This window comes from Pelophylax lessonae, assembly GCF_965119305.1.
Source record: "Pelophylax lessonae genome assembly, chromosome: 2".
Taxonomy (NCBI): domain Eukaryota; kingdom Metazoa; phylum Chordata; class Amphibia; order Anura; family Ranidae; genus Pelophylax; species Pelophylax lessonae.
The window spans coordinates 547,846,130-547,871,226 of NC_138769.1; the positions used below are offsets into that span (position 1 = coordinate 547,846,130).

At 42.6% G+C, this 25,097-nt stretch overlaps 1 protein-coding gene across 1 annotated transcript in view; it reads right to left on the reverse strand.

The window, feature by feature from the left end:
• RUBCNL (rubicon like autophagy enhancer) overlaps window positions 1–24,860 on the reverse strand; it is a gene marked incomplete at its 5' end in the record, with an annotated part of 89,200 nt that extends 64,340 nt beyond the window's left edge. The window contains 4 exons of the mRNA XM_082247253.1: window positions 5,898–6,551; window positions 7,248–7,350; window positions 16,632–16,729; window positions 24,797–24,860. Coding sequence (XP_082103379.1) covers window positions 5,898–6,551; window positions 7,248–7,350; window positions 16,632–16,729; window positions 24,797–24,860 — 919 coding nt within the window. The remainder of the gene's footprint in view (window positions 1–5,897; window positions 6,552–7,247; window positions 7,351–16,631; window positions 16,730–24,796) is intronic.
• Between the last annotated feature and the right edge of the window lie 237 nt (window positions 24,861–25,097).

Here is a 25,097-nt window from a genome sequence, read left to right on the forward strand (position 1 = left end):
ACCTCTTACCCCAAACCAATCCAATAATAGCGTAATTTAGCGCTCCAATCCCAGAAGCCGACTCCTCAGTGGAAACGCGTCGGAGGGAGCAAGCCGCGCTGTTACAGGTCACGGACCGCACTGCAGGCGGCCGTGAATTTAAAGAGCATTGTCTTCATTTGCATTGGATTAAAGTGTTTGCCTTTCTTTTATTAATAAAATATAAGGGTAATGCAGTCCCCCCCTCTTTTCTGTGGGAACTTTTCCTGGGCGGTTGAACCCTGACGAATTCCGGATCCATACATTTGAGGAGCTGTTGGATCCATTCAGCTCAGTGAGAGTATACCATTCCAAGCTGACCAGCAATTGGATTCCTTGTTACAACAGTTTCAAGCTCATTTTTCCCTTAAAATTGGTAAGAACCCAACTTCATCCACTTCACCAGTTATTACGCTATTATTGGATTGGTTTGTGGTAAGAGGCCACCTGGGCACAGCTATTATTTAAGATTGTGAAGCACCATTTGTCTGCATTTCTTCACGTCACCTTGGCACAGATTTATTTTTCACCATTGTTTTGAAGTTGATGCAGACATTTTCCACATTTGAGAGACTCTTTTGCGATTGTTCTTTTTGTTCACAATTGTTGTGGTCACATTGAGAAAGGTTACGTTTGATATATTTTTGAAGCGCACTCTATAATAATGGGGGCAAGACTCATTAAAATTGAAGCACCCCCACAGCGCCACCCGGTCCTAATGAGGTGCCAAGCTGACCATATGGCCCAGCAGGCCGCGGTCTAAATTTTTTGTGGGGGCCCAGGTGCAATTGCATGGATCCTCAGCCCAGCAAATGCCAAAGGAAAAGTGGGGGCTTCAACTACATGCGGTGGGGCTGCCCCCCCCCCCCCCAACAGCGGCGCCCAACTCTGCCGCATGGCCTAGTAGACCGTGGCCTAAATTTTTGAGGGCGCCCAGCCCCCAAGACACAAGCCCCAGCAGAGCCAACCACCCAGGAGCAGCAGAGGGGAAGGTGGATTCCCAAACAGGAGGCAGTGGCTTTAGCCATGCTCACAGGGGCTGCCTCACTTAGTTTCTTAGTAGTAGGCCTCAAAGCCGTGGCCTAAATTTTCAGCCAGATCTGGCCCCGTGAGGCCCGTGGATGCTAAAATATCCGCTCCCCCAGCCCAAACAATGCCACAGGGAGCCCAGAGGACAACCCTGCCCAGGTCACCAACCCCCAAGATGGCAGGGACCCCTGCTCAACCCCCTGTTGCGCACCAGGAAAGCCCGGTCAGCAGCAACTCCAACAAGCCCCCCTAAGAGCACGTGGCAACAGCCAGCTCATAACCTCACCCAGGGAGGAGGGGTGGGGGGGGCCAAAAGACCCAAAGTGACCAAAATTTTAGAGGGGCTAAGGGGGAGGGAACCCGGGGGTCCGACCATCCCAGGGAGGGGCCCATGTCCACCACAAAACCCTCCAGGGGTAGTGGAGTGATAGCTGCTTAGCACACCAGGAACAGGCTCCATCGTATTGTGGGTGCTGTCAGCCAGGAGGAAACGCTGCGACTCAGGCTGAAGCCAATTCGTATGTGTCCTTACGAGACGTTTAATTTGCAGGCCAGTCCCCCTCCAGTGGGGCTATGTCACAGCGCGGTCAGCACGCGCTCGCTTGATTGTAGTTCTCATAGGCACAAGATAAAAAACAAAAAACAGAAAAAAATGCATTTAAAATGAAAAAAAAAAAAAAAGCCAGGACCAGAGATCCCAGCAAAGAACTAGGTCCTTAGTGCTGACTAGGGATAAAAAAAAAAAAAAAAAAAAAAAAAACACAACTAAGTACCTATAGCAGGAAGTGGGAGTATATCCCCTGGGACTGCCCCATAGGCGTAGTCCAGCTTTTTCCTGCCTAGTGTCCTATTCTTGAAGGGGGCAGTATAACCCAATGGTTAAAAAGAATCAGGAGCTGTGTCCGTCAATGAACAAAAGAGAAATACACTTTTTTTAAATCGGGTAAACCGGCACAGTTTAGGACTCAATATTCAGATTCTCTATTAGCCGAGGCTGTTGTACACTACTAGACTGGGACTACAGCAGCCATAAACGCGACACTTGAAAATAGGACAAACATTAACCATTCGGAACTTCCAGTACTGATATATGAATAATCAGATTCTGCCAGAAAGTTCCTGCGTAAAAACACGATGGGCTGTATAGTATTTTTTTAGGAGTACATTTACACACTTCTAAAAATTCTTCTAGCTTTTCTTAAGGGGTGTCGTATGCGTGTATACATACGTATGCGCATAACATATAGCCAGCAACACAGATACTGTATATAAGAGATATAAGAGATATATATTTTTTTTTAATTTCATTTTACTGATCTATACACCATGCAGGTTTATGCCCCTGTGTATACCAGCCCAAAAAGAGAGTTGTGTTTAGAAAAGTAAAAAAAAAAAAAAAAAAAGCTTAAAAACTAGACATTCGAGTACATGAGCGCTTAGGAAGGACAACGATGCCATCCTTCATCCACATCATTGTTAAGTGTAATTTCCTCTGGACAGAAATGGGTCACATATACTTCGCTTTAGAACAAGATAATAAAAACAATATTAGAGCTAGATGTACAGCAGCAGCTGCACTTCTACAGTAAGACAAGTTATTTTATATGAAGAAGTTGTTCCTGGCATTCAGTATTAAGCACACCTTACACTTACCCTCAATAGTAAAAAATGTGTGTGTGGGGGTAGTGTGTGAATACACTCAATAGTAGCCTTAAGAAGGAGTTCTGGCAAACATTACTTTAGTTAGTATATGCGTAAGGGTTTACAACCACATTAAAGAGACTATCCTCAGGCGATACACACATATGAAACAAATCCATCTATGCAAGTGGTACCTGTTTATCTGTAGTCCACTCTTCTCTAGAGAAGTTCAAAGTAAACAGATCAAAAGCTATGTTCTCAGATCCAGAAGGCAGGGGGCAGAGATCTGACATCACACACTGCACAGCATAGAGCAGGGAGACAAGTGTAATACACACACCGTCTCATAGGGAAACATGCATAGCTGAGGCTGCCAATCATCTTCTGTGCGCTTGTGGGGGGGTTTGGTATCTCCCACGATTCTGGGGTATTGGCATAACCTGTTAGAAGTGACTTGTTTAGATAGCAAAGGGAAGACATAGACAAATCACACTCATTGATTTGAATTGAGGCAAGTACACTACAGAAGGATATATGCTTTATTCATTTTCAGGGGTTTACGGCCACTTTAAGATCTTGCTTGCTTCCTGCTTGGCTGGTTAATTGACAGTGGAGTATTTAGGTCAGTTGAGTCTGATTGAATTACCCAGCTATGTGACAGGTATTTTTACGTACACTGATTCTTTCAAACATCAAGGGGGAATTTCTCATTTCAGTAGTCATACACTAGATTAAATTATAAAACATGAATTGTTCCTCCATGTATTGGCATTCTAAAAAAAAAAAAAAAAAAAAAAAAAACACCTCCAAAAGAAAAGCATCCACTTTACAAAAGCAAGCTGTAAATAGTCTTAAAACGAATGTGGTCCTACTGGTTCTTCTGGAATGCAAGAAACTTGAAGAACAACTTTGGTACAAAGATTCTTCTAGCTTGGCAAGTGGCTGATTTAGAATAGTGACGTTTCCTATATCTGCAATCCTCCAGTTATTATAATTTGCCTTTCTCTAAACATTGCTTACAGCACCTCACATGGCAGCAATTTTAAGCATGTATTAAAACTCATTTTAAATCTCAACTTTTTTTTTTTTTGTTTTTTTATATAGTCCTGTAATGGTATAAGTAATGAGTTTTATCTTGCATTCAATTAGAAATCCCATAAAACATCATTTGAGGTTAGTGAAAAGCGCTCTGCGCTGCTACTGAGGAGTAATAACATCTCTCTCAACATCCTCAAAGACACAGGCTATATTTACACATAAATGCTCAGGAGCCATGCAATAATCACTTATTAATCACACCGGAAGGATTTGCCCCCTTAAAGTGGAGTTCCACCCTAAAATTATACTTACCTCCATCTTCTCGCTCCGGGTCACCTGAAAAACAAATGGATAATCGCAATTTATTTTTTTTTTTACTTACCTGGTTTAGAAGAAAATATACTCACCTTACTTCCTCTTCCTCCCCTCGGCGGCCGCGGCGAGTCGTCACTTCCTGGCATGCAGTGATTCCTGGGAGCTGAACGTCATCGCTCCCAGGAATCAATGCGCCTGCACCGGCCCCGACGTCAGTTCCGGTGCAGGCGCCGTCATACCTTGCAAAACAGCTTCTGGGTATGCCCAGAAGCTGTGCAGGGATGACGCTGCGGAACCGGAAGTGACGGCGGGGCCGGTGCAGTGCATCGTGGGACCGAAGAAGACTGAAGAGGATCGCGCTGGCTTCAAGCTGCCCACACCTGAGATGGCAGTGCTGGAGAATACATTTTCAAGGTAAGTATTTCTTCTAAAAGGTAAGTGCAACCCGGGACAGATCAGAGGGTATCCATTGTGGAATGCACTAGCCCTGACTGTCCCGAGGGTTTTTTTATTAAAAAAAAACGTTCACTGGGTGGAAATCCGCTTTAATGACCAGGCCATATTTTGTGATTCGGCACTGCGTTACTTTAACGGACTTTAATTGCACGGTTGTGTGACGCGCTGTACCTAAATAAAATGTATGTCCTTTTTTTCCCACAAATAGAGCTTTTAGGTAGTATTTGATCACCTGTGCGATTTTTATTTTTTGCCCAAAAAAAAAAAAAAAAAAAAAAAAAAAAGAAGAGCGACAATTCTGAAGAAAAAAAAATATATATATATATATATATATATCACATTCTGCTATAGAACATTCACCAAAAAAAAATTAAATTTAACATTTTAGGCCAATTTGATTTCTGCTACATATTTTTAGGAAAAAAAACACACTTCACACTGCAAAGGTTAAATGCTTGTTTTTGCCTAAGAGTAGTGTAATACTTCTATTACTTCTAACTCCAGCGGGGTCTCTCTCTTTACCCCCCCCCCCGATGCTGCAATCGGTCTCACATGGCCTCCTCTCTAAAGTGCTCCCAGCTGCAGTCATACAACTGCCTCCTCCATGCACAACACAGGTTTAAAAGCCCTTAGCCCTGCATTATAAGCGAGGAGGCCAAGGGACCACCCTCAGTGCCAGTGGGAGAGGAAACCACGCTCCGGAGCATGGTAAGGTAAGCAATGAAGTCTAATAAATATGCCATACTTACCTGCTCTTTGCAGTGGTTTTTCACTGCTGCACACAGGATTTTTACCTTCATGCATAGAATATATGAAGGTAAAAAACCTTGAGACTTTAAAACCACTTTAGCTCTTGCAGCTTGGGCTTTCCTTTTTTCTGGATAGTCTGGGGAAAAGTTAAACATCTTTGGCTTTTTTAATCTTACACACACACACACTTTTCCGCAGCAGAACATGTGTAAACAAACCAGAACACTGCAGAGGCCAGCACCATGATTGCCTGTAGGGTAGACACCCTTAGCACTTAGATTATCCACACACCAAACTATGGAGAACCAGGGGAAGAAAAAAGGAAATAACTTCAAAAGGAAATGCTAGCATATTAATTTAAAAATATAGATTTTTTTAAATGTAAAAAAACAAAACAAACGCAGGAATGCATTACAAAAGCACGTGGAAACATACTGAATGCAGGGATTGGGATTGAACTGGCCCCAAGCTTTCCAATCCATAGAAACATGAAAGGAAAATGGAAATTCACAAAACAGCAATTCATGTTATCATGATGTCTCTACAAAAAGTGGAAGTAAAGCTATCAAGGTGTCACTACACTTCATGCCATACAAAAACTGTAAAACCAATCAAAACACCAGTGCTGTGTGCCAAAAAGTACAAGTTACCTTTAGGAATGCAGGAATAGGATTTTGACCTACGGTGGAAAGTCTTGCCGTCTTCCACAGTACAGGTGTCAGCATCCACTGTGGCTGAAAGTAAAGGTATAAGGTCTTTTTCTGATGGGGGATCATGTGAATTTGGATTCAAAATTAAATTAAGATTCAGACTGGAAAGATTAGGCGAAGAGAAGCGTCTGTCTTTTTGGGAGTTCAAAGTAAAATTTGGTTGCGAGGCGATGGATCCAGTTAAAAGTACATCTCCACATTTCAGGAAAGGTGAAAGTCTCATTTTAGTATCACTAGTCTTTGGGCTTGTGATGGGATCATTATGTGAGGAAGTGGTTGACTCTACTGCAAAGGTTAAAGGAGAGTCTGACTTTGAGTTATCCCATGCTGCTTTGTGTCTAGTCAATCGAATGTCACGCTGTGAAGAGAAACCTGATGGGGCACATTCGGAATCACTGTCCGAATCATCATTGCTGCTTTCCCCCCAGTTCTCTAGGTCACTGTCCTGAACATCCGTATTCACAGTTAATGTGGATTTAGCAGTGCTTGGAATTTTTAAAACAGAAGCTAGAATTTCCTTTATGGCCGTAGCACTGTCTACGTATGATCCATTGCTCCCTCCTAGTCCAATAACAGCTGGTCGGGGTAATTCATCTAAACGGAAAAAAAAAATGCAATAAATAAGAGATCAGACAGTAATTAAATGTATTAAGAAAAAAAGGACAGGTTGAAGTGATTATTGCAGTTATGCAAGCACTGGCTAACTGCTGATTGTCTTTTCTCGTAGGTACAGTTGTATATTTATGTACAGGCAGGACTTGGCAAAAATCTACATGCAACTGAATACAGGTAAACGGATGCAGAACCACCTAAAATATTATGGTAATTTATCGAGTCTACAGGGTTGAATAGCCATTCCTAATGGGATTTCATAGATGAGACCTAAACTAGCTCTATTCTCCACATCTTGGAGGTTTAGTCTGTGTCTACAGGAGCAGAGGAGAGGCTCGTTGCTGCTGTATTCTTCAAAACATAAGCCAAATGGAAACTCTAAGACCCAAGATAGATAGATAGAAACCACCTTGTAATGATCAGATTTGCAGAATAGGAGGAGATCTAGTCACTACAATCTCGAAGATTGTATCTGCCTGTATCTGTGGGAGGGAGACCCCATTGCCCTGCATCTGCCAAGATCAATGCTGACTATTCCTGTAAAAACGCCACCACTTTGGATGATAGGACATTAGTCAAGTATCTAAATACAATATCACTTCTGAACTAGGTTTATCCAGCCAAGACCCACAAATCCAGCCAAACCCCCAAAATTATAATGCAGCAGATTTTTAATACCTGTAGGAAAACGAATGGTGGGAATCCTGGGTATCTTTGTCAGAGGAGGATCTGGAACATCCATCGTTTTCAGGCCAGTGTAAAGATGGACATCATTACTTGCCTGAAAGGAAGTAAAAAATAAATAAGAAGAACAACCAACAACAACAACCACCCATAAAATGTCGTTATATTACACTGGAACATGTGCAGTTTAAAAGTCAATCAGTATGGTAGTTGCTTCTAAACAAGAAAAAAAAAATGTCCAGAAAAGCCACAAAATTATTTTTCATATTACATACATGCCTTTTTTAAACCTCTGCTATTCTAATACAGGTCATATTGTTGGATATAAGAAGTCGTAAAGCATTTTTGCTAAAATATTCATTCTGATGGCTTAATGCAACACTTGCATAAAATAAGGATTTGATAATGCCTAACACCTAAATCTCAGTCTATCAAGAATAATGTGGTCCCAGAAAAATAAGAAATTTCACCTGCTGTTCTGGGTTGACTAAGGGACATTTTCAAACCCCTGATTCAGCAGGGACTGACTGAATTTCAATTAGTGTATGAACTCCCTGGTGATTTCTGCACAACCAGCCTGTCTGATAAATACCAATCGATCAGCACTGACAGCCACAGCCAACAGCGCTGATCAGTGTATTCTGATGGTGGGGGGGGGTCTCCCCCACTTTGAGAACACAAAAGTGGTTCAGCAGAAGCGATTCCCCCATCCACCTCCAATGTACTGATGGGGAAATCAGGTCCATTTTGTTTTTTCAACCCACTGGTTGAATGAAAAAAAAAAAAATAATAATAATAAAAACCAGACCCATCAAGTTTGCTATACAGAAACTAGCGTCTCGATAATAAGCAAACAGAGCACCTTGGGCCAGGGAGTAATAGAACTGGCAAAGAATATACTAAAAGAACAAAAGTCCACACCACTGCATTCATTGCTATTAGGATACAGCTGTATCAATGGTCATAAGATAACACAATGTGAATTGGTCGGAACAAAAATTAAAATAAAAAAAACTATGCTATAGTGAAAGATGTATTTCATAACAAACATCCCCAGGAGAGCTTTAAGTGCCGGTTCACACTAGTACGACTTGTCAGGCGACTTGTCAGCTTGGCAAGTCGCGGTCAATTGTGTGCTACAGGAACTGTTCTAATAGGAGCGACACAAGTCGCTCCGACTTAGAAAAAGGTTCCTGTACTACGTCGGGGCGACCTGGAGCGACGTGCATAGACATTCATTCTGTGAAGTCTGTGCAAGTCGCGCTGAAGTCGTGGTGCACGCAACTTCAAAGGTCGCCCCTGAAGTCGTGCCGCTTCAGTGTGAACCGGCACAAAGTAGTCTTGAGAGAAAATGTTGCAAAAAAATAAATAATGATAGCCCTAAGTGCCGGCCCGGTTCACATTTGTGCGATCACAAGATCTGTAATTCGGAGCGCACTGCTCCTAAAACTACATGCGATGTCTGTGCGGTGCAAATTCAGCCATACAGTTTGTATGGCTGAATTTGCACCGCAATCGCACTAAAACACGCACAGGACCCTTTTTTTGCATGGTGGTTCACTTGTGCGATCCAATTCTGTGCGAACTTTCAGATCGCACTGCGATATGCGATCTGATCTGGGGGTGTCATTAACTTTTAATTGGCACCCCCAGTGTATCGCATATGGCAGTGTGAACTGCCAGGGGTGCGGATGTGATGCGGGAACACGCTGTATATTCTCAGCGTTCCCGCATCGCAGAAATGTGAACCGGCACTAAAAACTGAAAACTAAGGCTGGCCATACATGTTCAACTTTTGTTGTACAATTTTCTGTCAGATCTACCACAAACCACATAATGTGAGGTCAAAGCTAAACAACACATTCACTTGTATCCAATTGGGCAGGCCTTCGTACTACATACTTGGAAGGTAAATTTCAAGAAAATCTGACAGAAAACTGAAAGAAAATTGTATCATGTATGGCCAGCCTAATTAAATCAACCTACAACAGTTGACCATTTCTGCAACTCAAACAGGTGTATACGTTTAAAAAAAACCTACATATAATAAAAACACCTCTCCACTCCCCTCCCCCAAATGCTACACTGATTCCTAGATCTTCTACTGTTTAAACTGCCTGTTGCTCTACAGGCTTTAACAGACTGGCCATAGGATTAGTCAAGACTGCTCTACCTCCATCAGAATAGGAAGTGACAAGTGCCACCCAGCAGCAATGATTCCAATGGATACAAAACAGAACAAGCATCAAGGACCAGAAACCAGCAAAAACAAGGTGAAATGTGGTCTGAGCTCTGCCATCTCCCTTTTGGTGTGGTGAAAAGGTGGGGAGAACCTTGTGGGACCATGTCAATTGAGAAGCTGGCCACTGCCCCACCTAAAACTGGCCTTCACAGCAAGGAGCACATGGAAGAGCAACGCATGCAAAACTAAACCAAAAATAATTCCCAGCTCAATCTGCTATCAACTGAATTATCCTGTCTAACAGTTTGCGTTAAAACGGGTTTAGTTAGCACACATTTGCAAACACATGCATAAGCTGCAGAGCCACTCCAAGGCACCCCAATATTTCTGCAGTCTGATCATCTACAGAGGAAGCACAAGCATTCTAATGGATAGGGGCCAAGTGAGCCCAGAGGTAGCCCAGCCCTCCTTAAAGGCACAGGGACACACTGGACACCCAGCATGATGGTCAACTGACAGTGTACTCTGCTTTGCAGCCTAAACTACAATAGACTGGATGGATTTGTATAATCAGAGTCCAGGAGGAATGAGGCTAGAGGGATTACACCATATAAAGAAATTCATTGAGCTTCAATACACAGCAAAGCAAGTTGTTGACCTAGCAGTATACTGAAAGCAATAGGATCTGGTACTTCTCCAAAACCAGAGTTCAAAGAAAACCGTGCAAATCATAAAATCAGCATTTCACTCTTTCCACTACTGTTATACTGCCCATATATATTGCCTCAATCGGCAGCAAAAGCAGTACACTAATTTTAGGATCGCTTAAACATGCTATTCACCAACAGTATGTTCTATACAAGTATAAAAAAGGAAAAATATGAAGCCTTCCTCAATCTTCCCTGCTAGAATTCCCCACCAGAAAAAAAAAAAAAAAAAAAAAAAAAAAAAAAAAGGTGGTGGAATCCATTTTTTTTTTCTTTAAAGCCGACACACTCAATTTTACAAAAAGCAGAGATTAACCTGAAATCAGGACTTTTTTCCAGCAGGGAGGTGGGGGAATGCAGTTCCGGTACCTCCAGCACCGAATGTATGTAATGGCAAGGGCTGCTGGGGGGGGGGGGGGGGTCTACTGTAACTGGTGGGGATTTATTGTTGCCAAGGAGTCTATTGTTGCAAGGGGTGTGTGTTTTGTTGAGAGGGCCAGTGGTTGCTAGGAGGGATCTAATATGTTGAGGGAGAGGTCCATTATTGCTTGCTGCTGCTGGGGGCCCATTGTTGGTGGGGTGGTATTTTGTAATGGGGCCCATTGTTGCTTGGGGGGGGGAGGATTTTGTAATAGGGGTATAATGTGTGAGGGCTAATCTATTGTGGCTAGGATAGGGTCTATTGTTGCTGGCTGCATGGGGATCTATTTTACTGCTATTTGTTAAGAAAAATTGCATACAAATTTCTTAAACAAAATATCATTTAGTTCTATATTTTCTAAAAGGGGTGGCAGCACTGAAGTGGGTCGTGCGTGGAACCAAGGGATGGTACACAAGAGGTGGGTAGGGGGGCGAAGACAACAGGTGACATAAAAAATTTGAGTGTGTGTGTGTGTGTGTGTGGGGGGGGGGGGGGGGGGGGTTCCTGCACCTATTCTCGGAGGAAAAAAACCCTGCCTAAAATAGACAAACTAGTACTGACCCCACCTGGGGACCCAGAAATTACACCAGAACCTCCTGTGCTTCTCCATTATTACTTTCCCATGCCAATTTCCACAAAAGGTACCATGCTAAATTGGAATACACCTTGTCAGAGATCTCACAGTGTAAAGGGTAGTGAGACACCTGCCCACCTTCACTCGATATCTGAAGGCAAGGATAGAACCAGCCACAAGTCTCAGAGAGTGATGGGTATTCAGAAACCCAGCAGCCTTTGCTCACATTAGAAGGCTAGGCTAGAACTGGTCTCACAGAAGGATAGATAGTGATAAACCTGTCTGAGCTTCCTTGTTCCAGTCCTGCTGTTACCCCAAGATACTGTCTTGCTTCCAGCTGGCCCAGGGCCTGCATCAGCACTCATATCTTGCATCAGGTCATTTAGACTTCTTAACGGTGAAAAGTAATGACCCGCAAGGAGTTTTTTTTTTATTCTCTTCAGCATTTCTGATGCACATATATCATTTCTTGTTTATCTTTTTTTTTTTTTGCAATCTAATCCACGCCTTTGGATATATTTTTCCCACATGCGATTAGGGTTTACGCACACTGCAGCTCAAAGGAAACGGCTCCTACAGGCTTTTGAGCTCTTATTTGTTGCTTCAAAACAAAAAACGTGCAAAAAAAACTTTGTTCCAGCTTTTTGTTTTTTTGTTTATACAGTGGTTAGAAAATACCTAGAAGGGTTTGTGAAAAAAAAAATGCTTATGCTCAAAAAAGCTCAAAGGAGGTTAAAAAACGGAGCTCAATAAAAAACGTGCACAAGAGCACAAAAAGAGCACAAGCTTCTTCGAGCTGAAAAAAGCTCAAATGCCTGTAAAAGCAGCTTTTTTTTTTTGAGCTGCAGTGTACATGAGCCCTAAAAGGGTGGCTTCATGTACTATTGATTAGTATGCACCATATACACACTATATTGTCAAAAGTATTGTGACACCTGCACATGAACTTTAACCTTTTTGCTGCCAGAGCCATTATTCCATTTTTTTCCACACGTTTAAAAAATAATTTTAGTCCTATAAAGGATGGAAAACCCCCAAACATTAAAGATCGTCTAAAGTAGACACCGTAGAGAATAAAATAGCGGTAGTTCCAATTTTTTTTTACATCACACGATATTAGCACAAAGGTCAAGAAAACGCAAAAAACAAGGTTAAAGTGAGTTTTAAGGCAAACACAGAAAATTACCCAAATGTTTGGTAAAATATAAAAGACAAGGTTGCGCCGAGTAAACCGATCCCCAACATGGCAAATCTTAAAATTGGTTGGCGCCCGTGAAATGGCAACAAATTCAGTACCCTAAATTTTCTATAGGCGACGCTTCAAAAGCCCTCTAAAAAAGGTATCAGTTTCGTGGTACAGGGGTGGTCTTGTGCTTGAATTATTGAGCTCACTGTGGTGTGCATGGCCATATGCAACATGTGTATCACAATCAAAGTTTTCATGCGTAGGTGCCCGACATATGCATTTACGTTCGTACATGTTTTAGTGAAGGTGGGGGGGGGGGGGGGGGGAGGATTTTGTGCTTACGTGCAAATGCATTTTATTTATTGTCCATCACATAGGGGACAAAGTCGCATTGCAAAAAAAACATTTCCTGGCTAGGCTAACCGGGGACACCGAGAGGCTGACCCGAAGTATCACCACAGACAAAGATTTCCAGGTTACAGCAAGAATCGGAGGAGAGCGGATGCGTGTCCACTCTTGCTTTGTGTACTGGTCCAAATCTTTCAGTGGGGGAGGGGGGGGTGAATATGGTGTGGGGTTGTTTTTTTTTTTTTTTTCAGGGGGAGAACACTTTTGGGAAGAATTAGAGCAGAGACTGCGAGCCAGGCCTTCTCTCCAACATCAGTGCCTGACTTTACAAATGCGCTTCTGGAAGAATGGTTACAAACCATTCCCATAGACACATTCCTAAACTTGTAGAAAGCCTTCCCAGAAGAGTTGAAGCTGTTATAGTGGCAAAGGTGGGCCAACTCCATATTGAACCCTACAGACTAAGACTGTGATGCCCTTAAAGTTCATGTGGGTGTAAAGTCACTAAATAGTGGACTACGCCACTCTACTATTCAGACCTTCGCGGTCCAACCATTAGGGAGACTTTTCTTCCCCCTGCTGTCGCTCTGTAATCCTCACAAAGCCCACAGCAGGAGGCGGGACAGTTCTGGATGAAGGGTGGGGCTGCCAGAGGTTAAGAAGCAGGTGATTGGCTGCTAGGATGAAGGGCAATCCTAGCAGCAAATCACTATCTTGCAATGCCCGCGCAGCATGTCTCCCTCTGATCTGTCTGTGTAAGGCAGGACAGAGAGGGAGATGAAGTTAAACAGGGCTAAGGACTGGACTGTGGGGGGAGCTGAGGACTGGAATGTGGGGAATGGTGTAAATAGGGGCAGAGGACATTACTGTTAATGGGGGTTGATGTCAAGGAAATGTGAGAACACTACTGTAAAAGGGGTGAAGGGGGATGATGTAAAGGGGGAAGCTGAGGACACTCATCAATAGGGGCTCTTGATATGAAGGGGAAGGAGACTGTTGTGCAGTGGGGACTGAGGACGCAGATGTAAGAATGGGTTAAGATCTGTGCATGTGCATTAGGTGTTCACGTCATGGGCTGCACTACCCGCAAGAAAACACAAAAATAAGTCCTTTACCTATTTTTTAAAAAAAAATGTGCCGCACCAAGCCGCATGGTGCTGCAGCAACATGCCATTTGGCACACATGAAAATGCCAATGGTACTGACAGGATATTCAGACCTCTGCAAGAACAAGATTTTACTGACTGGACCTCTGTGAATTGTTATTCAATACCCCTGGTGTAAAGGAAGTTGTCCCAATACTTTTGACGATATAGTATATGTTTGACCCAGGTAACAGCAGTTTAATGAGCAAGTATGAATTGCCTTTTCCGGCTGGATACTATTTTGCATATTTGGACTGGAGCCATGTTTGGTGGATTTGTTTTTATGTGTTATATGTGTAAGGGGATTTAAATGGGATAGGTGATCATATAGTCTTACTTTTCTGGTGGTTTTGTGATTTTTAGAGGAAAATCAGTAGTTTGCCAATTAGCATTGTTACTTATTTATATACAGTTGGGCAGACATTTTATCAGGAACAATTGAGGTTTAGTGATTTGCGTAGCAAGTCTTGACCTACACTCCTAGTGATGCTGGTCTATTTTGTTAAACAGAGTGATGGGTAGCAAAAAACACCTGCCAGTATTCACTCACAACATCAGAAGGCTAGGATTGATCTGCTCAGATTGTTTTTTTTTTATAAATGTGATTGGTAGTGGGACACTTGCTCCTTTTTGCTTACAAACATAAAGAGGTTGGACAGAACCAGTCAGTGATGAAACTGAGCAAACCCTTACTGAACATCAGGAAGACCAGCTTTCAACCAGAACTACTGTCAGCAAACTCGTTTTTGATAATGGGCACCATCACTACTTCAAATGGTTCTAAAGCCCAAAGTTTTTTGGGTTTATTTTTTTAACCTTATTGCATTCCCTGCATCAAGGTACATAACCTCAATCCAGTGGTGTGCAGAAGAGCAATGTTTCTCTTTGCTCTCCCCCCCCCCTTCTCACAGTGTGGACTGATAGCTGCATGAGCCATTGGCTTTGGCTGCCGTTGTTCCGTGAGAATTACCTACCCCGTGAGAAAAACCTACCCTCGTCACTTCCGATGCACGGCAGTGTGTCTAACGCGGCGGTTACATTAAAACAGCTGTGCTGCAATATGAGTCATCTCCGCTCCTATCCCTGTCACTTCCATGATATCAGCTAGTAAATATAAAAGCAGCGGCGGGTCTATGAAAAGATAAATCACGGAGCCGAGACCCGCTTTTACATTTACTAGCCAAGATCAGGGAAGTGCCAGGGACAGGAGCGGAGATGACTCGTATTGCAGCACAGCTGTTTTAATGTAACCGCCGCGTGGGTAGGTTTTTTTCACGGAACACCGTGATCATTTCATACTAGTGCGCATGCGCACTAGTCAGCTCCTCAGCTGTTCCATTACGTATCCGGGGCTGTGAGCATGCGCACTGCTGCGCTGCTCAGCTGTTCCTGGCAGGAAGTGACGAGGGTAGGTTTTTCTCATGGGGTAGGTAATTCTCACGGAACACCGTCATTAAAATCATATGAAAGGGGAGCAGGAGGCATAGCAAAGCCTCTCTGTCAATGGACACGGACAGCAGGAGCGAGAGCCCACACAAGAACCATTGCCTTCTCTGTGCAAATAAAAAAAATGTATGTATGTATGTATGTATGTATGTATGTATGTATGTATGTATGTATGTATGTATGTATACACATACACATCCTAGTCTCCCAGGTGCTGAAAACAAAGTCGCTTCAAGTACAATAATACAATATTTATGCATTTTTCTGAACTAAAAATGTACCCCTACACACACCCAATTAGTTGTGGTTTGAAAAGCACTCGTGCGAGTCTTAAATGAGCACATCATCCACAGTTCTAAATTAGGCTGACCTCTACAACCAGTCATGTGATATTCATGTATGGGTTAAGATAATCACCAGGCTTGCCAGAGGTGATTTGCCCTAAATAGGTCTATGCGTAAACTGCCTAAACACATATCAGTGTGCACCCTACAGAAGAAATAGGGAAGAGGGCACCTGGAAACTTTACAGCACATTTTAAAGTCGGAGTAAACCCCCATGCATGAATTTTACCTATAGATATTTACTGTGCATTCAGCCAATGACATCACTGACATATGCGCTCTAAAGGAACGGCATGCCCATGCCGTTCCTTCAGAGTCTTGTGCCGTAAACAGCAGGTCCCACGCACATGTGCGGGAGTGACATCATCGCGGCTCTGGCCACTCACACAGCCCGAAGTCCGCAAACCCAGAAAGAAGATCGGGTGAAGATGGAAGCACCTTCAGCTGTGACCACGAGCTGCTGGAAGGCTTCGCTCTAAGGCAAGTTTCACATAATGTGCTAGTATGGGATGCATACTAAGACATTATGACATTGCCCTGCAGGTTAAAAAAATAAATAAGAGGCAGTTCATTACCGCTTTAAGCTAGGACACATGTAAAGGAGGCCCATAGGAAGGATGTTTGAGAAAGGATCAGCAAAGAGGCTTCTTCATCTTACTCCAATGATTCATGTACAATTGTAAACTGTAGAATGTGATAGATTTCCAGCTTTTTCTTCTTTTTGCAAAGACATTTTCAAAGGTGTGATTTTTCCCACCTTTACATGACTGGGTTGTTGCAAAGAATGCCCTAAATACATGTCACATTGCTTGCTATTATCTATATGGCTCTATATGGGCATCCTTTGAATTGCAAACCCTAATCATTGATAAATACAACTGTGAAATGATGGCGCTTATTATCAGACACTCTCTACCTAGAAATGCTTTTAGTAGGTTTGAAGTCTTCACTACATATCTACAGAAACGTCTAGGCATTTAAAATAGAAAGTAAATAAATACCTTGCACAAGGTGCAAGGACTCACCTGTGCCACACTTGCACAAGTCTGAACTCTCTTTGTGTTGTAGTCTCTCAATGTCAAGGCGTGTACAGACATGGTTGGTAATCCATAAAAGTTGCGACCTAGAAGCATACACAAACAAAAAGTGACTTCAATACAAAAGGTTATTAAGTGCAACTGAACATTTTTCAACCAAAGCTGAACATAAAAACCCCTCACCACTACAAAACCTATCATTTAGCTGTGTTATGAACAACAATGCATGTTTTAAATGTTTGTATTGCATAAAGGTCTTCACTCTTGAAAACGTAAATATACTGTATAGACATGCATTCTGCACGAAAAAAAAAAAGACCTCTTAGTACTAATGTCTTTGGGCAACTTAGAAAATTAATTTTTGTAAAGTATACGGTATTTCTTACTAAATTTAATCCAACTGCTTTAAAAAGGGAGTTGTAAAGTCAGAAGGTTTTTTCATCCTTATGCATTAGAATAAAAAAAAAAAAAAAAAAAACACCCATGTGCAGCAGCCCCCACTAATACTTACCCGAGGTCCCCCTCTGTCTGGCGATGTCCACGAGTGTCTCAGCAGTCTTAGATTCTCCCTCCTGATTGGCTGAGACACAGCAGCGGCGCCACTGCTGTCAAAGTTTACTAGCCAATCAGGAGGGAGAGGGGGTGGGGCCGGGTCAGGCCTTAGTGTATGAATGGAGACAGGGAGCTGTGACTCAACTCAAGGTGCCCCCATAACAAGCTGCTTGCTGTGGGGGCACTCAACAGGAGGGAGAGGCCAGGATCACAGAAGAGGGACCCGAGAAGAGGAGGTCCTGGGCAAAAACTGTACAGGAGGTGGCAAGTATGTCTGCCCCCCCCCCCCCATAAAAATAAGGGGGGGGACTTTACTATCACTAAGAAAAAAAAAAAGAAGAACCTAAAACACAAACCTTGGGTTGTATCTCTTTCGAAACTATTCAGGAGTTTTAAACTAAAACGCATTTGACATGGGGATTAAGACCCGGTTCACATTAGCGCGACATGACTCCTTACTAATTCGGGGGCGACTTGTGCATTACATTGCACCACATAATGGAAGTCTATGCAAGTCGCTCCGAGGTCGCCCCGAAATAGTACAGGACCCTTTTTCTAAGTCGTGGCGACTTGTGTCGCTCCTATCAGAACGGGTCCTGTAGCGCTCAATGGACAAGGCGCCTGACAAGTCACGCTAATGTGAACCGGGTCTTAGGGATTCCTTCGATCACCATCGAGCTGGGTTCACACTGGTGCAAATTGGATGTGGGTTTCCCCACATCAAATTCGCATGTCAGGGGACTGTGACCAGCTCTCAATGAAAGCCAGTTCGCACAGCTCCGCAGACAGCTGCAGAGTGGTTTGCAGAAGGGTCCTGTGAGTCTTCTGGTCCATTTCAGGTCAGAGTTTAGCCAAAAATTTGGACCTAAAATGGTGAACAGGGACGCCCTGGACCTCCTGCTGCGAGCCGTTCTGTACACCATGTGAACCCAGCCTCAAGATTATAATGTACACAAAAGTTAACCTAAATGTTTTTTTTAGAAGTTTTATTTTACACAGCTACCATTTGTATACATAAGAAACTTTTTTTTTTTCCAACCAACAGTTAATACGAAAAAACCAACACAACACCCTTACTTAATCTGCACATCACCATAAACATTTTAGGGTCCTGATAAGACAAGATTACTGAATATAATTGGATGACTTCTATCCATTACTAGCCAAAGATATTAAACTAGCACTTGGAAGACATTACAACCAAAAGAAACAAACACTTTGACCCACACAAAGTAATGTGTGTCACTTTTGTATCATTATTGCAGGCAGCATTTTTAGCATATTGCTAAATTGTAAAAAAAAATGCTTGTGGAGTTAACTAGCTAAGAATACCAGTGGTGAGAACCTCTGCCCATACGCTACACCTCCACCAGCTGTATCCTTTGGTGAAAAAAAAAGTAAACAAATATTCCAAAAGAAAAAATCGGGACATCCTATTTCCTGTGACAGGAAGCCAGGTCTGGGGAAGTCAGACCCAGATCTTGTGACTGGGGTCTTTGAGAGGTATAAACATACTAATCAGATCTACTTAAAGAGGTTGTAAACCCTCGAAACTTTTTTTTTTTTGCTGCAACCTGAAAGAGAAACCCATAATGAGCTAGTATGCATCGCATACTAGCTCATTATGAAATACTTACCCCAAGAACGAGCCCCCGCCGTGCCGCCCGCTCACCTGTATGACGGGCGACATGTCCAGTCGCCCGCCTTCCGGGATCGCGGCATCTGGCCATCTGATTGGCCGGAGCCGCGGTGATGTCACGAATGCGTGCGGGAGCCGACGGTCACGGCACGGGACTCTGAAGGAACGGCACCAGCGGCCGTTCCTTCAGAGCGCATGCGCCAGTGACGTCACTGGCTGCATGTAAGGTAAATATCTCCTAAACGGTACATGCTTAGGAGATATTTACAGTACCTATAGGTAAGCCTTAATATAGGCTTACCTATAGGTAAAAGTGTCAGAGGAGGGTTTACTTCCTCTTTAAAAAACAGAACAGTGTTGAAAGAAACTGAAAGGAACCGTTCCTTAGGACAGCCATATAGGGTTCAAATCTCGGCCAGTTCAGTAGGAACCGGCTGAGATTCAAACCATTAATGGGCAGGCTAAAATGTAATAAGTTGATCAATTGAAAAACTTGGGTACAACCAGCCTGCCAGATTTGCTTGCGGTTATGGCAAGCGGCTGCTATAGCCACTAGCGATAATCACGGTCTTTTCCCAGCAGGGACAGCTGCCCCTGCCAGGAGAAAACAATTGCTCGGCAGGAGGGATGGAGGGATTCCCCTGTCAAGACTGTGTGTTGACAGTTGGTAGCAGGAAAAAAATTCATACCATCTATGGCCTGCCTTAAGCTGGATACACACTATACAATTTTCTTTAGATTTATCAAAACCATATAATATGAGGTCAGACCTAAACACTTTTGATTTGTATACAATCAGGCAGGCCATTGCACTACATAGTTGAAGGTAAATCTAAAGGAAATCTAACAACAAAAGTTGTATAGTGTGTATTCAGCTTTAGGCCCCAATACACACAAAGTTACTTGTCCTTTTAGAAGAGCTTTTAAGCATTAAAAATGCTTAAAAGCTCATGAACGCACACCAACACTAGGCACGTTCCCGTGTTGGCAAGAATTCTGGCCAGTAGAATGCATTAACACTAGATGCAGGAATAGGTGTTAACGTCCGTACAAAAACGCTACTTTTTACCACGTTCGCAGGGGAGAAAAGTGTGTCAAGAGCATACAATGTGCATGAGGCCTATTGAGCCAATACAGGAATCAAAATAATGCCGACCACATACCTACAAAATTTCCTATCGGTTTATTACTAAACTGCACATCCAGCTAACATGAAGATAGAGAATAAGTAGAAGTGAAACTAAGAACAAAAAAACAAAAAAAGGCTTGCAGCTACTGATTAAGTCTTTTGCTTTTACAGTCTCCTAGAACTGTATGACATCACTTCACATGACCAAGTTCACAAGGGCAACTTCACTGTGCTTGAACTATACCCTTCCTATGGAGAATACATTCAGACCCAGTTAGGCCTCTTGCACACGGTACTCCTGTTTGAGCATCTCGCGGCTTGAAAATGCTCAGTACAGCTTTTTGAGCTAAAATACAGCCCATTAATTGTAATGTGCCTATGCACACAGGCACGTAAACAAGCGTTGTCCATTCTTCAGTAAGAACAAAATAGAAAAATATGCATTTTTGGTCAGTAATTTAAGCCTCAATGCTCTCAAATACTCGTCTCAAATACATACAAAAAAAAAAAAAAAGTCTGGAAAAAGTAGATGCTCAAACAGGAGTATCGTGTGCAAGAGGCCTTAGAGCAGGCATGTCCAACCTGCGGCCCGGTGGCTGCATGCAGCCCAGAACCACAGGCAATGCGGCCCACTGCCCCCTGACAATTTATTTACTTTTTTGCTGGGGAGGAAGGAAGTAGAGTCGGGGGGACGGCCACAGAGTCAGCCTCGGAGGGGGATCATCTACTAGTTGTGTTAAATTAGTGCTGGGGGGGTGGCAGCACGGGAAGGGGGCACGGCGGCGCTTTATTACTTATATACCTTAACAAATAGTATATATTTTATATGCGGCCCGAGAACATTTCTCTACACTCAATGTGGCCCAGAGAAGCCAAAAGGTTGGACACCCATGCCTTAGAGCTTTTATTAGGCAGTTCATTGTTGCCATTTCTGTTCTTGGGAATCTAGGGAAAACAAATAACAGCTTGGCAAATTATTTTTATTCCAATTACATAGCAAAAGCACCAAAAGATTTCAGCTGTCATGTTAAGTCAAAGTACTATAGTCATATCCATGGTCCTTTAATATTATTTATTCAGAGGCACATCATACATCCAGTTTACTAAGCCATGCAGACTGAATAGGCATACCAACATTTGCTTGCAGCAACGATAGTCAACAGATATTGGGGGGGGAAAAAAAAAAAAAAAAAAAAAAGTCATACGGCTCAAAATATTGGCTACTAAGGAAAAGAACACATGCAATAGATCTTAGTGCCTTGAACCCTGTGCAGCATTTCAGAGCACTTTGATCAAGCTACTATGGCAGTTACCCAGAGTACCAATAAAACATCTACCAATTTTTTAAAAAACAATGATTTTAATAAAATAGTTCAATGTCAGTATGCGCTCATGCTAAACTGCTTCACTGGCCACTAAAGTATCTAAAGTAGACATCACAGACTAATGGGCGAAATGGACGGCGAAACACATTGACGTACTTCCGGTTGCGGACCAGACGGAACGTCACTTCCGGTCAGGAACTTCCTGTGTGTGGAACGCACGCCGAGAGCGGCGCCACACGAGTTCACTGTCTACACGCTAATATACTATATTCGCTTGTGAGTATCCATTTGACCTTTTTATGAAAATAAAAATCGGTTTAAACATACTTCACCATGTATGGCCCTCTTTTCATTTAATGGTGGAAGCGGAGGCGGACCCATATATTACTGAAGGCTGCATAGGAGAAGTCTGTTTCAAAGATCCCGGGCCACTGTGCAATAAATAACCAAGGTCTTTTTATATCGGCAATCTGGTGAGTGGGGAACCGAGAGGGGCACCTTATCACTTTGCAAGCACTTTGAATTCCTGGCACTTTGGCACCTTATTTTGGATCACTAAGGACTTTTTTATGCACTTAATACTCACTTGGATTTATTTATAACACCTTATGTGGATTTTATGCACTTGATATTTACTGTTTATTGCATATTTGATCATTTCAGCACTTAGCACTTTATATTTATAATAATTTGAGATATATTGTTTACTAAAATATTATTGGAGCTAGCGCTGCATAAATTTGTTTGCATCATAATGGGACATACACACTATAAGATTTTCCCTTACTTTTTCCCTTAGACTTACCAAAACCATATAATATGGAGGTCAAACCTAAACACTTTCAATTTGTATGCAATCTGGCAGGCCCTTGCACTACATAGAAAAGGTAAATCTGAAGGAAATCTAACCACAAAAGTTGGATAGTGTGTATCCAGCTTTACACTGTCAGCAGTTCACAAGCAGCAGAGCAAACAGTCCAGGCATCTGAAATAAGCCAAAAAGTGAAGCCTGGTGGCGGGATGTCACCACTGCATCATACATATGCAGGAAAAGCAACACCACTAGCTGCAAAATGGGAAAGGCACAAACTACGAAAGAAGATTCAGAGAAGGCAGAGCATGCAAAAGCTGGAACCTGACAAATGCATAGGTATGGGTTAATACTTGGCTCTCCTACACTGCCCGTAACTAGGTCCCGGAGCTACACTGGCTAGAAAATGTTTGGATTCTGATACTTTTGGTAGCGTCAGATGCCTGATCCCCTTTGCATGCTGTGCTTCACGGACGAGTCCAGATGAAGGAACCACAGCATGCATTGTGGGAGTAGGTAGTGGACATACTGGGAAGGATTCTGGATGCCAAAAGATACTGCATTGCTCCTGAAATTGCTCCCATGTATATTTGCAGCACAGGCAGCAGAAGTGTTTTACTTCCTTCGTTGCAGGTATGGCTTTGGTTTCAGATTTTTGTGATGCTGCCTTCACAACAAACAAGTTAAAACGCTTCATTTTGAGTGATGGTGACTTCAGTTTCTAAAGTCTGACTGACTTTCTGTAAGGATTACAGAAGTAGGAAGCAGAAAATCTGTAATTGGAGAACACAGATTGAAAGGGCAAAAGGATAACTACAGTCACGTGAAAAACTGTTTTCCCTACAGTGAGCTTTAAGAATAGCAACACTCCCAAATAGAAATGGTGGGGGACCTGAGGAAACAAAGTATAGAATGCTTAAAGCCCCTCTAAAATTAATCTGTTACATTGCCTAATACAGACAAAAAATACACATTTTATAAATTTATGCAAAGAAAGCAGTAGATGCCCAAAGCAGATAGATTACCCTTCCAAAGTATGCTGCAAAAATTTTCAGTTACCTAAATTGAGTGCAAGGACCTTTTTACCCAATTTATATATTTGTGTAGCACTGTCCCCGTAGGGCTTGCTGTGTGAGGACTTGTTGGGTCTCCTCCGATTACCTGCAGACAGTCACTTAAGGACAGTTCACACATCCATCCTTACTTGGGTTGTCACTCAACAGTCCAGGGGTTTCGGTTTTTTGAGGTGGTTTATTGTGGAACTTGGATGGAAGAAGGTAATAGTGGAATACTCCAACTTGAACTCACCAGGTTACTTGTGGAAGCAGTCGCTGCTTTACCCATACTGCCACATGTATGGAAAGGGTTAAGTCTTCTTGCTCTCTCTCTCCAGCAAAAGACTTTGTGAACTACATTATCTTCAGGACACTCCAGCATCCTCTTTACTGACACCCATCCACTTCACAGGATGGCCCTCTCAGGACAGGCCCCATGACACAGATCTGTACTCACTGTATGCAGAATCAGATCCTTTCCAGTGTCCCCCTTCCAGTCCACTCTACAGGACCTTCGGGTTCAGTTAGTTAACTCTTTAGGCCCTCAGGTCGACTACCTGAGGCCGCATGGCAACCTCTACAGAGGCGGCGACTGTTGCCCCCTCCCTCCAAACTCTGCTCGCAGGCTGAAAGACCCTGCACATGTGCCCGTGGCATTTATACAGTATCCCAGCATGTACAGAGGCACTTTCCTCTGCCAATCACCAGGGATGTACTAAATTTGTCAGGTTTCCCCCCACTGTCCAATAAGTCTCCCTATTGGACCAGCGTGAAACACTTCAGACAAACTGAGCTGCACCTGAGCAGATCTTGCTCTCTGGTAGGCAGAATATAGATTTACCTGGCAATCATAAAAGATCCAAAACTATACTCTCTAGCACCTACCTAGGAGGGTGCTACATTTGGTTTACTAAAAAAGGCAGACTGTTTTAAAAAATGGATACTGCTAAATTAAACTAGCTGTAACTAGAAGACATAGTAGATCAGAAAGTCTGCCTATTTTTTTTTAGGAGCAATTCCCCATTGATGATTCTGGAGGGTAGACCACCCACTGGCATTTTGTTCCTTACCAAGACTCCAAAGTCAGGTTGTCCTTGCAATAATCTGTATTTTCTTACACAAGACCATAAATCAAGGTTTTCACTCCTGGATTCCCCATCCATTTTATATCATTGAGATTCCATCACTAAAGCACAGCATCAAAATATACAGTAACTAAGCAATAGTAGTGCAATGAACAGCAAATCCCTCCATTATAGTTCCTAAAAGACAGATAAAGCTAACATGATATTTAAGTCTCCAGCAATCACATACATCAGTTTAGGCTTAATCTTTAAATCCCTTCAACTCACTACCACCGGTGGGCTTAGCTCAAATACCTATATGAATCTGTGAATGAAGAAAACACCTACACTGTACCAAGCCAACATGAATCCAAGTATACATTTCTAGCAACAAGAAAAAAGGTTCATAAAAAATTAGGCCCCAGTTGTGATTATATAGGGATAACTGCGTTGGTATTTGTTGATTTACATATCTGGCCCTACCTTCTTAACAGAACACAATGCACTTCAAAAATCAGATGGTTTATATCCAAGATAAACCTAATTAAACAGAACACAAACTTTGGTACTTCACTCACCTGACAGATCAGCAAGCAAGTCACAGTAGCAAGAGGGACTTGCATGAAATGCGAACGAATACATCAGAAAAAAACACAAAAGCAAGCTTGAACAATAGAAAGAACTGGACCAATACTAGACCAAGACTCCCGAAATATTGAAGGGACATAAATGTAGATTTTGTACAAGAAGGAAGTCTGTTTTAGCTGTGCTGGGAATTTTACAAAAGCTGTGTGGGTAGAACTAAAATGAGGAACAAGAACCCACTCCCTGCATTTCATATAATGACTATGCTGGCTAAACAAAAAAAAAAAAAAAAAA